Source organism: Perca fluviatilis, chromosome 22, assembly GCF_010015445.1.
Source record: "Perca fluviatilis chromosome 22, GENO_Pfluv_1.0, whole genome shotgun sequence".
Taxonomy (NCBI): Eukaryota; Metazoa; Chordata; class Actinopteri; order Perciformes; family Percidae; genus Perca; species Perca fluviatilis.
The window spans coordinates 25708258-25724467 of NC_053133.1; the positions used below are offsets into that span (position 1 = coordinate 25708258).

At 40.8% G+C, this 16210-nt stretch overlaps 1 protein-coding gene across 1 annotated transcript; it reads left to right on the forward strand.

Moving 5' to 3' along the window:
* Positions 1–754: 754 nt before the first annotated feature.
* On the forward strand, positions 755–8009 carry LOC120552498 (diamine acetyltransferase 1-like). Its single transcript, XM_039790613.1, has 6 exons — positions 755–1021; positions 2288–2339; positions 2844–2924; positions 5260–5361; positions 5458–5498; positions 7108–8009. The coding sequence occupies exons 1-6, from the start codon at positions 959–961 to the stop codon at positions 7282–7284; spliced, it is 516 nt and encodes a 171-aa protein (XP_039646547.1). The 5' UTR covers positions 755–958; the 3' UTR covers positions 7285–8009.
* Positions 8010–16210: the final 8201 nt, after the last annotated feature.

Sequence of the window (16210 nt, forward strand, 5' to 3'; positions counted from 1 at the left end):
TCCTGCAACAGTCAAGAAACATAAATAATACCGGACAACTGACAATAAAATATGAGAAAATAATATTATAAAATAATATCTGCAATTTATCTGTTTTAAAATTAAGAGCTGGACAGTTTTGTGCAGGGATGTGCAACGTATTAAGCAGGGAATGTGCAAAGGTTCACAGTAACAACAATATCAGAGAATATGTGCAACTCGAAGGAACCAATTCTGTGAAAATCGATGGCAACATTTCAGACACATAGTCAAAAGAAATGATCCAGAGAAACAATAATATGACTTTAAATAAATAGCAAACTAAATAGTTAAATGTTAATAGATAACAACACATGTATGTAGAAGGGGGTGAATAAACAAGTATATAAAATGAATTATCAAGAGACAAAATTCATTACTCTTCCAAAAGTTCCCCATACAGTATGATAGTTTTTAGTGTCTATAAGTTTGAGATACTTAATGCATTCCTTGAATTCACCTTAACATGAAAAGCGCTATATAAATAAAATGTATTATTATTATTATTATTATTAAAAAACATTGCAATTCAGGGTAACATTTGTTGTTTTGTATTTATGTAATGTAAAACCACGCCCACCAATGTGACAGAAAGAAAACAGACGCTAAAGTAAACATTCCGTGTGCCCCGATTGGCTAAGAAAAGGTCAGAGAGGGGGCCGCTGATTCGTCAGAAACCTGAGAGCTGTGGGAAGGGACCAACCGCGTTCCAGCACGAACCGGGTATAAAGAGCGCGAGGTAAACAAAGGAGACTTCAGATGAACGGCAGCGACCCAGCCGAGGGTGATAACTACTGGATGATCTTGTCTCAACAAACGCGTCCGGACCAGAGGCTGACTGTGGGGAAAAGGCCACTCTGAAGCGAATGAAGAAACTTCTAATCTTTCACTTCACATACAGAGGACTTCTAACGAGAGGAAAAAAGAGTAAAAGAAGAAAATGGAGTATAAATTACGAAAAGCTGAACCCAGGGACGTGTCTGATATACTACGACTGGTGAAGGTAGGCCGAGAACCACGACTGCGGTCGTTAAAATGATATTATTTACATTAACGGTTTTGTAACACGACATTTAAAGTCAGGCGACGCCTTTATAAACGATGAATCACCCGTCTGTTGGTGACAAAGTGGCCGGTGGAAAATGTCCGGTGGATGTCCGAGTGTGAGATTAGTGACTGTGGTCTTTGTGTACAGCCAGACGAGTCATATCCGGTTTAAGTGACGGTTTTCCAAATATGGTCAGTCTTACCTTCAGCTTATGTTCTTACCAAGGTTGATGCTCGTGAACCGTTATTACCGTTATATAACTACTGACCGTACACGAATAACACGACTAAATGAATACGGTAACTAATCAGTATTATCACAGTCGTTTCGAGTAATCCAGTCTGTAAATAAAAACAAAAAAAACCTTCACACTCGAGATAACTCCTTCGACCAACAGTCCAAAAGCAGAATTAAAATGAATTAAAATCGTCTGAACAAAAAGAAAAGCAGGAAATAATCACATTTAAGAAGCTGGGGCAGTTCATTGTTTGTATTTTTCCGTCTATAAATTACCTGCAAAGAATAATCGGTTATCAAATGAAATGTTTTGTCAATTGGAGTGGGATTGATAAATCAACCAGGGGTTTAGGGCTAACTATAATAAATATATATATCTCGATATCCGCATGTATGTCAGCTGATGAGTAGCTGTATGCGGATATGACTACGGGTTTAGTTGCTCAACAATTATGAATCTTCATTTTTGAAGCATCCGTAACCCCAGAATTATAACTAAATTGACCAAAAATAACAGTGATGCATGGCTTTATTCCATACAACTATCTTCCCAGGTAAAATCAATGATTTGATTTCATTGAATTTTGGGTGTTTTTATTCAATTTTTTTTATAGCATTTGAAAAACAAGTTTCAATGGTTTCAAAACATATCCTGACTAAACTTTGACAAGATATCAGTCTGTGGTCCACTCAACATCCTCTGATCTTAACTATTATGCAAAATAATTCATAATTTCGGCTTTTTTTGTTGTTTTTAACTCAGAAATAGGCCTTAAAAGTGACAAAAGTTTTAAAAACTCATTGAAAAAGCGACAAATGTAATTTCAAGGGTTGTTCATGTTATGCATTTATATCAAATAATGAAGTTTTGATCTGATGTGTTAAACTCTCAAATACATATTTGTTTCGGCTTCAGAAATTCAGTTTTATTTTATATTTACTTTTCCGGTGCTAAAGAGAACACGTTTCCTTCTTTGTTCCCAGGAGCTCGCCAAATACGAAGAGATGGAGCACCAGGTGACACTGACTGAAAAAGGTGAGTTCATCTTCTTAAATTTACCTTTTTTTTTTTCTTTTTCTTTTTTTATAAAGTATTTGCATAAAACCGATCCCTGTGTGTCTTTTCATATCACAACGTTCAGAACAAACTCAGCTTTCCGTACAGAGACGTCCACGCGTTTCCCAGAGCGATGTGTAAAGAGATAATTTGACCCCAAAAGCTGAAACGATGATGTTTGCTTTTCTGAAAGTCCTCTAATCTCTTTTTGAAAACAAACCGTAACTTATGATGTGTTGTACGAATTGTTTCGGTGCTTGAAATGACCCTTCCAAAGTCTTATGTTATATACGATTTAATACAGTAAATAAATGTCTGAAATGCAATTTTATAATATCGCTTTTGGACTAGTTGTGCCAAACATTGTTTGGACGAGCCGGCACGTCTTTTGTCCTCAGAGGATCAATCTGTCTATATACACATAAGGTGAAGAATTCTTTGTGTCATGCTTAAAGTTTTTATTTTTTATTTTTTTCCCTGCAGAACTCCTTGAGGATGGATTTGGTGACACCCCGTTTTACCATTGCATCATCGCTGAAATCCAAGGAGAGACCAGCAGTGACGGTAAGAGCCAGCCCTCCCTCCTCCTCCTCCTCCTCCTCCTCCTCCTCCTCCTGTACACAACTCTCAGGAGTCCCCTCCGGTTACCTCACTGGGAAACTGTTCAAGAGCGAATAACGCAATCCCCTTGCCAGATTACGTGACTGGCGTGTTGTTTATGAATTAAAGTTCTAAGTCTTTAAGCATCCTTGTTGTCCTCGGGTCAGAGTTGACCCATTTTCTAAAAAAGTTTCTATATCAGAAATTTGGGTTCCTTTCAACCAAATTGTAAATAAATAAAAAAAAAATAACGTGGATGGTTCCACAAAATGCTCTTCACAAGTAAAAAAAACATGATCAGTTCACTACTTTCATTGAATCTGGGTGTTTTTTATTCAATTTGACAGCATTTGGGGGGGGAAATAGTGTTGTAAACAGTGACAAATATCAGAAAAACTGCTTTTATAAACCGAGATCCCACCTTTCCTAGTCCCTCTCCTCTAGTTCTTGTGATGCTGAGGTCATTAGGACTGATACCTGTGCTTTTCCACAGGTCTATAGTAGATGACTTGGCTTTGTTAATCCTTGCTGTAGAGAGCTCAAGCATTACTATGTCTAGAAAGTACGCCAACCACTGTTTTATACAAAGCAAGTGGAGGGGGGGGAGCCAGCGCTGAGCTATCATTTTCTTGGTTGCTGTCGAGCCGGCTAGCCAAACTGTCTTCTGTCTCCCAAGCAGGTGTAATTTAGAGTCGTCATTAAGTAACAAGACAATCGGGTCAGTAGGAAGTCGACATCCTATCACATCAGATATTACTTATGTTGTTTTATTCCAGAACTCATGCACCTGTTCACACTCCCAGACCTTGTGCAGGAAAGTTCCAGTTTGTTCAGGTTGCAATGGTCAGTCCTTCCAGAAAAATGCAGAGGTTTTTTTGTGATTGTTGCAGGCAAAAATCCTTGATTATGCGCCACGTTTTCTTAATAAATGCGCTGGAATATGTGGGATATTTATGCAAAAAATAGCCCGCCAAAAAAAAGTGATTTCCCCCCCCTCAGTCTGATACTCTTGCTTTTTGATGATGTTCACATGGCGTAATTACGTCACTTCATAACGTTCCCATGGCAACAGGGGAAAATGGCTGCTCTCGTGTGAAGTAAACAACATTTTTCAACTTTCTGCTAAGATAGGTTACTTTTTTGGCAACGAAAATGCGGGGATTATGAAATCATGCAAGCCCCGCATATTTTGCGCGGAAATCTCCCCCCCCCTCCCCCCCCGCGCATAAATATGCAGACTTTGGCTGATTATGCGTTGCCTTGTGCGATCGCGTAATCGTGTTTTTCTGGAGGGACTGGTTAGGGAGTAGGAATGGCTTTAGAGACTTATTGAAACTCAAATTTCTGATCTAGAAACTTTGTGAAAATGAGTGAACTTTGAGACAACAGGGGGGGGGGTTAATGATGTCCCCTCCCCAGAATAAGTTTGAAGTTATGGCAGCGTTGCTTCCAACATCTGCACAGACAGACTGTGTTAACCTGAACACCATACAGCCTGCACTGCTTCCTGTTGTTGTAAAACTACAACAGATAAACATCGAAACTGAAGCCCGTTGGAGCGTGTTTGTTAAAGAGCGAGAAGCGCGGCTGCAGGTGCTCACTCTCTTCTCTAAACGAGCTCAGATTCCGATCTTATGGTTGCATACTTCGTGTGAAATTTTATGAATTCTCTTATCTCACTTGAGCGTTTCAAAAGGTTGTACTTATGTTTTTGCAATCGCACCCGAGTGTCTATCTGATCTGTTTTTTTTTTTGTACAAGTCTATCTTGAAAAGGAGATCCAGATCTCAATGAGACTACCTGTTTTTAAATGGTTAAAAAAAACAAACTTATTTCTTCCCATTACAGATCTTTGTTACAAGTCAGATGATTCTTCTTTTACTTCACAACTCTGCTCAGTGTTAACAGGAAGATGTTCTTGACAAAACACAAGTCAGAAGTGGACCAGGCTACAAGGAGTAGGCTAAAGATGAGGGAGATGGATTAAAAAAAGAAATCTTTATAAACAATTTTCATTTGTCATTTTCAATTCTCTCTTAAACGATTAATTGTTTGGTCCATAAAATGGTGAAAAACGTGGATCAGTGTTTCCCAAAAGTCCAAGACGTTCTAGAAGACACTAGAACAATATTCACATTTAACAAGCTGTTGTTTTAAGCTAAACAATGATTATAATTGATTTTAAAAAGACTTGGCGGTTAATCGATGAATTGTTGAATCTTATAATAAAGCGATATGAATGTATAATAGTACATGCAGCAGCCGGATACTCACCCGTTTCCTCACCGTGTCTCTGCAGATCCGAAGGTGGTCGGTTTTGTCATGTACTACTTCACTTATGACCCCTGGGTCGGCAAACAGCTGTACCTGGAGGAGTTCTACGTGATGGATCAGTACAGAGGTAAGAACCCCCCCCCCCCCAACTCATCTAGTCCAGTCCACCTTTTTAATGAGCTGCTTCTTTATTAATGAAGGACTTCTCTCTCTTCTCTTCCAGGACTGGGCATCGGTTCGGAGCTCCTGCGCCACATCAGTGATGTGAGTATGTTTTTACGAAGCAAAGTTCGGCGTCGGAACAATGTAAATATCTAAATGGGGCCGTTTTTTTTGCCCCAATTCCAGACCTTTTGAACAGCCGCTCTCGTCATAGGCCTCTATCTGACCAAGTAGTTACAGGAACAGTCCACTTCTAAACAGTTCTACTATCTACTCTCCCCCAAAACCAGTTTTTGCCATTTGCATTCACACTGGCCAAGTGGCCATAGGAACTGGCCTTTTGTTATTCTAATCACAGCCATCTTACCACCACTATGTGGACAAGGGGAAAGGCCGTGCCCTGAAGTAGGAGCTGAAAGAGTTACAGGAACTGTGGCCAGAGGAACTTAACCCTTGTGTTGTCCTTCGGGTCCCAGTGACCCGAAGGACAACACAAGGGTTATGTACTTCCCTTTACTTTGTTGAGAATTGCTCTCTAAACCCTGTTTCTTGTTAAGTAAGTAAGTAAAGTTTATTTCTAGAACACATTTAAACACAGTTTAAGCTGACCAAAATGCTGTACAAACAAGAACTGTATTAACAAGGTGCTGTATTAACCCTTGTTTAGAGAGCAATTCTCAACAAAGTAAACTGAAGTACATAATCCTTCTGTGGTCCTTCGGGTCACATTGGTTCAGCGATTTAAAGTGGTCTGGTGTTGTGCCCACTGCTAGAAGTTTCCCCTGGGAAAAGTAACACAATGTAAAGTTAACAGCTTCCAGCTACCGCGTAATCTCCGCCAATCTGCCAGCACAAAACTGAATATGACCGGAGCGTCAAACTCTACTTCGCTAAAGGGCCACGCTGGAAATGAGAATCATATTAAAGGCCACACACGTTCATTTTATTGACATGCTTTTATTTCAAAAAAAGTCAAGTATCTTTGACTGTATTATTGCATGTCTCACATAGCTTTCTCACTTAGTTTGGTCGACATAAAGTCCTGAAAACAGTCCAAATAAAAGTTCCTTAGCCATCGTAGGAAAAGCGCCAAAAGTAAGGAAAAAAGCAACAAAAACTAGGTGGGCTGGGGCGCCTAGGTAGCTCACCTGGTAGAGAGTGCACCCCATGTACAGAGGCTCGGTCCTCGCCACAGCGGCCGTGGATTCAATTCTGACCTGCGACCCTTTGCTGCACGTCTCTCTCCCCTTTCCTAAGCTGTCCTGTCAAATAAAGGCCTAAAAATGTTTGACACGTGTGGAATAGGAAGAAAGACTGTAAAACTACAAGGGAGATTAAGACTGTAAAACTACAAGGGAGATTAAGACTGTAAAAACTACAAGGGAGATTAAGACTGTAAAAACTACAAGGGAGATTAAGACTGTAAAAACTAAAAGGGAGATTAAGACTGTAAAAACTACAAGGGAGATTAAGTGGAAGTAAAATATAAATGTGTCTAAAAGCATGAACATGAAAATAAAATGTCAGACAGCGAGAGTCTCCGTGTTTGCTCGATATATAGTTTCTTATCGCCGTGCCAATGTGTGTGTATATATGTGCGCCAGCTCTACCAAAGGAGCTAACCCGGCCGCTAAAATCTAAACGATGCTCAAACTTTACTAGTGACTCCCTAAACCTTTTAATTGACCGCGACTCTCGCCTTGTCTTCCAGCTGGCGATGAAGACGCGCTGCACCGGCATGATGTTCGTGGTCGCCGAGAACAACGAGCCGTCCGTCCAGTTCTACAAGCGGCGCGGCGCCGAGGACCTCTCTCAGGAGGAGGGCTGGAGGCTCTTCCGGTTCGACAAGAACAGCCTGGTCAAGATGAGCACTCCGGCCGAGGAGTGAAGGCGGTCCGGCTTGGCGCCAGAGGAGCGGGAGACGCCAGAGTCCGAGCTGAGGCGGAGAGCTTGGCTGCTTTTTCTTGACGAGTCATTTAATTGAATCCGATTTTTGTCGCCACTTTAGCTCTCGTGGGTGAGAGCACGCGGTTGGCGGCGCCGCAGCAGCCTGCTCAGGAATCAGTCGGCCTCTCCGCGTCTCCTCTCCGGTCAGACGAACAAGTTCAGCTTTTCAAAAAGGGGAAATTGTGTATCACAGTAATATGTTTCTGCATGTAGTTCACAAACTTTGTAAGCTTTTATTTTTATTTTTTGTGGTTGTTTTTTGCTAAAAAGTGCTGCAGCGATGACGAATTTTTGTCGACTAAGTTAGCGTCGTCGCCCTGGATCCCTCGACAAAACCGCCACCTTTCTTTCTCTTTGGGTTAGTACAGAAAATAAAGCTCTGAGGCAAACGCAAAGTTTGATACTTACTTACTTACACGTTTAGTTCAGCAAAATCTTCACAAATCGCCTGAAGTGAACGACGATTGGCTTTAAACAAACTAAATCACAGTCGCATGACTACAACTTTACCAGCGCTGAGCTTCCAACTTCTGATTTGATTTAGTGCACTTTCACAGGAGCCTTAACCCTTGTGTTGACTTCAGGTCACATTGACCCGAAAATATGGGACGTAGAAATAAGCGCTGAAAATGTGTAGAAGAAAAATTTTAACAATTTAAAACGTTGCAAAAGGCAAAAACAAACTGTGAAAAAAAGGCGTCAAAAACGTCGGGGAAAGAAAAGTGTTTTCAAAGTTGACAGGAAGACAACACAAGGGTTAAAGGTGCTCTAAGCGATGTCACACATTTTTTAGGCTACTTTTTTTTATTGTTGTCAAATACAGCAAACATCTCACTAAAAAGCGCGGTCTCTGTAGACAGCCCAGGCTCCACAAACACCAACAAAAACAAACTGGCCGACCTGCACCACCAAACATAACAAACAGTGTTCCAGCCAGTAACCAACAAGAATGGGGGGGGTTAGTGCGTGGAAGGAAGGGCGAGCTAGCCTCCGTTTTCTTTGACGATACTTCAACAGGAAGTGACATCGCTAGGCGCACTTTTTTTGTTTTGTTTTTTAAATGGTTTGCAGGAGCCCGAGTGTAAACCCGAGGCTGTGAAGGCAGCCCAGTGAGTAGTGATGTGTTTAATGTCCCAACGGCCTCTGTATTCTGATTTAGCCACTTGCTAAGACCCGTAAAGGCTTCAGGATCTCTAAAGCTGGTGTTAACCACAGACTTTATTTCAGACGTCTAACCAAAAAAGCCGTTAACTTTGAGACGAGGGGACTGGAGAGCAACAACTCCTTTCCAGGTTTTAGGACTCTGTCCTGCAGCACTCTGTCAACTCTGAAATCATTTCGTTTTATTTTAACCATTTCATTATTTGTATTTGATGTGCCGGAAGAGTTAATATGACATAAGTTTGCAATAAAACTAACTTATCACACATTTCGTAGTGGTCTCATCTTTTGGCACACTTTAGGCCTTTTTCAATGGAATTCCATTGCTAGGCAACAGCCTGGCCCGTGTCAGTTGATGTCATTCACATCCACTGCAACAGGAAATCAACTCGGGCCCATTTAGACTGGTTGTTTACGAATGTGAAACGGGGTAAAGGTGTAACATGTTCGGGACTTGATTGATTCTTCCTAAAATGTAATAGCTAACAAATTAAATGGTTTTGGACTAGCTGTGACAGATCTGTCCAGGGTCTGCAAAGGATGAGAGACCTAGAGAGAGGGCTTGTTTTACTATTTGAGGGGTCCAAAAACCAGGGAAGACAGTATACTTGTGGGGTCTGCACAGCCTTGTGGGGCCCAAAATGCTGGACCCCAACAAGGTTAAAGGGCTGTTTGAGGGTTAAGACTTGGTTTTAGGATTAGGGATAGAATTAGGTTAAGGTAAGGGGCTAGGGAATGCATTATGTCAATGATGGGTCCCCACAAAGATAGTGAAACAAACGTGTGTGTGTGTGTGAACTCAGCAAAAAGAAATTCCCCTTTTCAGGACACTTTAGTAAAAATCTAAACTTCAGAGATCTTCATTGTAAAAGGGTTTAAACAATGTTTCCCACTCTTGTTCAGTGTGAACCATAAACAATTAATGAACTATACACCTGTCGACTGGTCGAAAAGACAGTAATGGCTTGCAGGCGCTAGGCAATTAAGGTCCCAGTTAAAAGAAAATGAAAGTAAAGAGACCTTTCTACTGACTGGAAAAACACCAAAAGAAAGACGCCCAGGGTGCAAGGAGGCATGAGGACAGCAGATGTGGCCAGGGCAACACGTTGCAACGTCCCTACTGTGAGACAGCGCTACAGGGAGACAGGAAGGACAGCAGATCGTCCTCGCAGTGGCAGACCACGTGTAGCGACAACTGCGGGACAGGTACAGGACGGCAACAACTGGCCAGTCTGGTGCAGTACATGAGGAGATGTACTGCAGTACTTAATGCAGCTGCTGGCCACACCAGATACTGAGGGCTACTTTTGATTTTGACCCCTCCCACTTTGCTCAGGGACACATTATTCCATTTCTGTCACACATCTGTGAAAATTGTTCGGTTTATGTCTTAGTTGTTAAATCTTTTAATGTTCATGCAAATATTTGAGTATGTTAAGTTTGCTTATTAAAATATAACCGTGTGACAGTACGTTTCTTTTTTCTTTTTTTGCTGAGTATATATTGAAGATGGCGTTGCATGTTGACAAAACAATCTCACTTGAAGGTACATTTAGTAGCTGCTCTGGACCTTTTGATCCTTCCACGTGGTCTTCCTCAGCAGATGGAGTTTGCTCCGTTTTTAGGGTATTTTTAGTCTAGATCTACAACGTTCCACTTCCTGGAGTGCTCCGGTGACGCTGGAAATGCCGCCAGATGTCCCTCATTTCGTCCGGATGTCTCGTCCCCCTTCCTCTGTCTCTGTGTTGGCGTTCTAACCTCCGGCTGATTTGTGAGGACTGTGGTCAACTGCTCCTCAGATCTCTGCAGGGTAAATCCAGACAGCTAGCTAGACCATCTGTCCAATCGGAGTTTTCTGTCGCACGACTAAAAACAACCTTTGAACGTACACACGTTCCACCAAAACAAGTTCCTTCCAGAGGCTATTTTGCAGAGGCTCTTTCAGGAGCTTAAGACGACTGTGATTGGTTTAAAGAAATGCCAATAAACCAGAACACGTTTTTCTCCCATGTCAAAAAAAACGTTGGGGCTAGCCAGACCCTCCTCCGCAGCGCTGTGGAGGAAGGTCTGGCAATGCGAGACTAGTTTCAGAGTTTATTTGACAAAATAATAAGACTGTAGCAGTACACGCGTACATAGTGAATAAAAGCTAAGAGTTCCAGCCAATTCCAGATACTTAAATAAGAAGAAATACGTAAGAAAAATATTTCCCTCTCAGGTGTAGTCGAATGCATGTCAAATTGTACTCAAGTACAGCACTTTAAAAAAACTACTTCTGCTTTTTATATGCGGCAGCGACACAGACTCAGTCTTTCCTGTCTGATATATCTAACCATCCAGTTTCACATCAACTCACAGAGGCGCAAAATGGAAACCAGGCTACATTGAAATAAATCGAAAGCTGTATAATTTGTAGCTCTGCAACTGGAAAAAGTGAACATCTGTAACAATATCTCCCCTGATGGAGACTCATAATAAGATATCCAGTGATTCAGAGACATTGCTTGAGCTATCTGTGCTACTTTGGCACTTTGTCCACATGCAATATATTTTGGCAAGCACATCTGAATGTGTTTTTACAAAGTATTTTAGCAGATTTGAGGAACTTTCAAACAAGAATGCTCTTAAAACACACGCGGTGGTCCTTTTTTTTGGTCGTTTGTCGACTGAAGTATGTTCTCGTAAATGCTTTCCCAGACTGTTCCCTTTGACGTACGCAGTCTCGTTGATTTATCCTGCTGCTCCGTGCGTTAAAAAAAGCTGGTTTATAGCCGACAAATGCTTCCAATCAGTGCTCAGGTGGGTTTTTTTTAAAAGCCACATAAACTTAGTTTAGCCCTGAAAGGAGAGTTGCGTCATATCCTCCGTCCTGTGTGCAGAAACGTTAACATCAGCCGAAGACAAATCTAAACCAGACCAGGGGAAAGGAAAAAAAGAGAGAGGGAATGGGATTAAAATGGAAATATTCACACTGAAGACAGCATCCACATCTGTTTTTTCGCGATCACGTTCAGTGAACAAAAGAACTCTGTGCGGTTATATGAGGAAGTGCTGCAAGTACAACCACAGGACACGACCTCTGCGCGCGCGCGCGCGCGCGCACACACACACACACACACACACACACACACACACACACACACACACACACACACACACACACACACACACACACACACACACACACACACACACACACACACACACACAAGCACTCTATAGAGCAAACAAGGCACAGCTCAGAAGTTTTCATTTTCACTTAGGGGTGGACTGACTTTTCTTGCTAGCTGTTTAGACATTAATGGCTGTGTGTTGAGTTATTTTGAGGGGACAGCACATTTACACTGTTATACAAGCTGTAAACTTAATACTTCATATTGTAGCAAAGTGTAATTTCTTCAGTGTTGTCCCATTAAAAGATATAATGAAATATTTACTGTGAGTGGTGTACTCACTTTTGTGAGATACTGTATCTTTGGGCTATTACAGTCATTTAAAACCAAAATGAGCAGTGAAAAATACTTACTACTACTTACTAAACTTAAAGTGAAACTATTGCCAGGTTAAAAACCTAATAAAAGTCAATTTAAATTAAAACTATTAGTAATTGCAAATTACTCACACATTTTTTACCTGTTCTAAATGTATGTAAGGATATTTATCAAGTTATAATGCTCTCATCAACATGGGGGCAGAGAAACATGCTTGCTTTATGCAAATGTTTAAAAACTAAATCTTTCTGAAAAACTAAGCTAAGCTAGCAAACACACTCTGAAAAGTAGCTAAACTAAAGCTAGTAAACAAAAGTCAAAACTAAAATACAGGGCCCTATTTTAACGGTCTGAACCGCCTGGCGCAGGTGCGTTTAGGGAGTGTACGAATCCACTTTTCAAGTTTAACTGCAGAAAAAAAGGGTCTGTGCGCCGGGCGCGTGGTTCTAAAGGGTTGTACTTAGTGTCTTCATTAATCAGAGGTGTTTTGGGGCGTAACGTACAATCAACCAATCAGGATCAAGATAGCAATATCTCCAGAATGCACCTGAACACACCTCCCTGTAAGACCAGCACGCCCAGAATGCACCTGAACACACCTCCCTGTAACACCAGCACGCCCAGAATGCACCTGAACACAGCTCGCTGTAACACCAGCACGCCCAGAATGCACCTGAACACACCTCCCTGTAAGACCAGCACGCCCAGAATGCACCTGAACACACCTCCCTGTAAGACCAGCACGCCCAGAATGCACCTGAACACACCTCCCTGTAAGACCAGCACGCCCAGAATGCACCTGAACACACCTCCCTGTAAGACCAGCACGCCCAGAATGCACCTGAACACACCTCCCTGTAAGACCAGCACGCCCAGAATATACCTGAACACACCTCCCTGTAACACCAGCATGCCCAGAATGCACCTGAACACAGCTCGCTGTATCTGTATGTCTAATTGGAGATTTTAAACTTTAATAACCTTGTATCTCTGGGTGAACGTTAACCTAACTGATCCTGGAGCAGATTAACTTCTGAGGCTCGGATTAAAAACCTGCCAACAGCCCGAACACGGACCAATCTGCTCACTGGAAAAACGTAGTCAACGTTCCTACAAGAGCCTGAGTTCATGATGAAAGAGGATGTCTGAAAATGGTGAAAAATGTGGATCAGTGTTTCCCAAAAAGCCCACGATGACGTCCTCAAATGTCTCGTTTTGTCCACAACTCAAAAGATATTCAGTTTACTGTCACAGAGGAGAGAAGACACTACAACAATATTCACATTTAACAAAGCTGACGTTGGAGAAGTTTTAGTTTTTTGTTTTATAAATAAAAATTACTTTCTGCTTATTATTTGCTCACATTAGAAAATGATCTCAGTAAATAAAAAAATAAACCTTCATTTGCACACATATTTATTCTTCTCCCTCCTGGGCGGAGATATAGTTCACCCAGGGTAAAAGGCAATACATGTTCCTTTGTTCCAAGTGCAATAAAACCACCTAATTGCACTGCTCAGCATCCCTTTATCATGGCTACCGTTCAAACAGACATGTCCCACAATAACCCATGTCCCCTCTAAGGTCTATATAAAAGAGACTCCAGACACAGTATTAGGGGACCACTAAGGTCTATATAAAAGAGACTCCAGATACAGTATTAGGGGACCACTAAGGTCTATATAAAAGAGACTTCAGATACAGTATTAGGGGACCACTAAGGCCTATATAAAAGAGACTTCAGATACAGTATTAGGGGACCACTAAGGCCTATATAAAAGAGACTTCAGATACAGTATTAGGGGACCACTAAGGCCTATATAAAAGAGACTTCAGATACAGTATTAGGGGACCACTAAGGCCTATATAAAAGAGACTTCAGATACAGTATTAGGGGACCAATATTTTTTAGGCCACATGTCAAAAAAAAGAAAAAAGAGCTAAAAAAAAACATTTTTTTTTTTCTTTTTTTTTTTTAATTTTTAAAACGGAAACAAAGATGTACCAACATGTCACAATGAGAAATATTTAGTTTTCTGTAACAGAGGAGTCAAGACACTAGAAAGTTTATCTTAAGCAGCTATACTTCTAATTATAGTTGTGCATCTTAATATATATATATATACATTTTTAAAGTATTCTCCGTCTGAAGTCACAGCTGTATAAATTACCATTTTGCTCATAAGCCAAATTTTAAAGTGTGTGTTTGGTTAAATAACTGATGAAGAAATGGCGTTGCCTCAGTCAGATGCCAGATTTAATTACACAGCGTTAAGATAAAACCTCATACAGTATATACACAGAGCAATATTAGACATGGACAACAAACACATTCAGCCCATTACTGAGTAAATCCAGCTATAGTACACACATTATTTGGCCCTTTACTGTAGCAGTGTAGTATTATTAGCATCAAACTGAAACGTGAATACATCTGGGGAAATAAATATGTCGACATGTTTGAAAACAGATACTAAACAGTGAATGATCTATCTTGAGATATTATTTATATATAACTGTATATATAACTGTATATAACTGTTGGAAGCTGCACCTGACACGATCACAGTGTCACTCAGACACACAGAGAAGATGAAACACGTCCTAACCAATGATATCAGGGCAAGATCACCCTCCAAACGGTGTGCACCGTGTGGCTTGAGCCCCCCCCCCTAAAAAGGGTCTAAAATCACCAATGGTCCACAGATAAGAGATGCACAGGACTGTGTGTTACTACAGCTTTCACTGCTGTTGATGCACGGGGCAGCCATTTTTGGATATTCAGCTCGGGGTACTCGGTGGTTGTCCCGAGTTCTGAGCTCCAAAATCCGATGTCAGGGGGCGCACGTTTACGACTTTAACCTCAGAAAATCGGAGTACAAATGGAACGCAATATAAAAAGGCAGAACGCTTGCGCACACGACATGGTGTTCAACGCAGCCCCGTGTCAGTTTTTAAAAACACGTGCTGCTACTTTTTGTCGGTGCTAAACCATATTAACAATATTTCTACAGTCTATGGGCCGAACGTGGCCCAGATATTTACAGAGCCCCTAAAAAGGACATGGGGGGGGGGGGGATTTTCTTATTTTTTTCCCCTGTGAGCACAGGAGAAACCAGTCTGAGGCTAGCAAAATCATGCTAACTAAGTTCTGTTAACGTCATGTGGCTTAAGTTAATATTTCCCTTTTACAGCACGAAATCGGTTAACAGTTACCTTATCATCTTTAAGTTTGTTGATGACACTATCAGGTACATTTAGTTGTGTCTTCAGGAAGATGAATACTTGTGACTTGTGCTCATGAGAACAAGGCCAAAAGAATCATTATATTGGCTCGTCACAGCTGTCCTGGTATTGTTTAATGTGGCTAATAATAATAAAAAAAACAAAAAAAACAGGGCTTCATAATACAGAGGAAAGGCTTTAAGGAATAATTCTACATTTTGAATAAAAAAATAATAAAAAATTTTAATCGCTCACGCTCCACTCACTTTCTTTGAAAGCTGTGCACAGGTTTTTGGAGATATTCTGCTTACAAACAGAAGAAGAGACAAATAAAACAGAATAAAACATAAATAACCTTCCTTCTATTAGTATTTCCTATCATTGGTCAACTTTAAACGTGCAACGTGATGTCTTCTAAATGTTTTTCAACAGTCCAGAACCCAAAGATATTCAGTTTACCATCAAATAAGACAAGAAAAATGAGCAAAATCTCACATTTGGGAAGCTGAAACCGACCACATTACTTAACTAATTTATCGAAATAGTGGCTGATAAACATCTGTTGAATAACTACTCAGTTAAACTACTTACCGTTTCAGCTCTGAGTATTTACGATTTTTTATTTTTTTTTTTATTAATTGCGTTTAACCAGTTTTTCTTTTTTAATCAGATTTCCGGGGTTTTCATTTGCGATTCAACTTGTTTCTATTTGAATCTAGTTTTATTTCCACAACATCTATACATATATGTTTTATGTTAAGTATACATATATATATCTGTCTTTATAAAGCACTTTGGTGCAAACTTGTCTGCTTTTTAAAAGGTCCAGTGTGTGGGAATTTCTCCCATCTAGCGTTGAGATCATATATCGCAATCAACTCTCTCGCGCCACGCAGTTCAAAGTAGTTATTACAGCTACGGTAGCCTTCACGCTTCAAAAAGCCAGTCTCTTGCTCTTTTCAATCTCCTTATTCTTATTCTGGGCGAAGA

Coding starts and splice junctions, on each gene's coding strand:
- LOC120552498 (XM_039790613.1), top strand. CDS start 959: ATGGAGTATAAATTACGAAAAGCTGAACCCAGGGACGTGTCTGATATA. Junction 5,362..5,457: donor CGTGATGGATCAGTACAGAG/GTAAGAACCCCC, acceptor CTTCTCTTCCAG/GACTGGGCATCGGTTCGGAG. Junction 5,499..7,107: donor TCCTGCGCCACATCAGTGAT/GTGAGTATGTTT, acceptor CTTGTCTTCCAG/CTGGCGATGAAGACGCGCTG.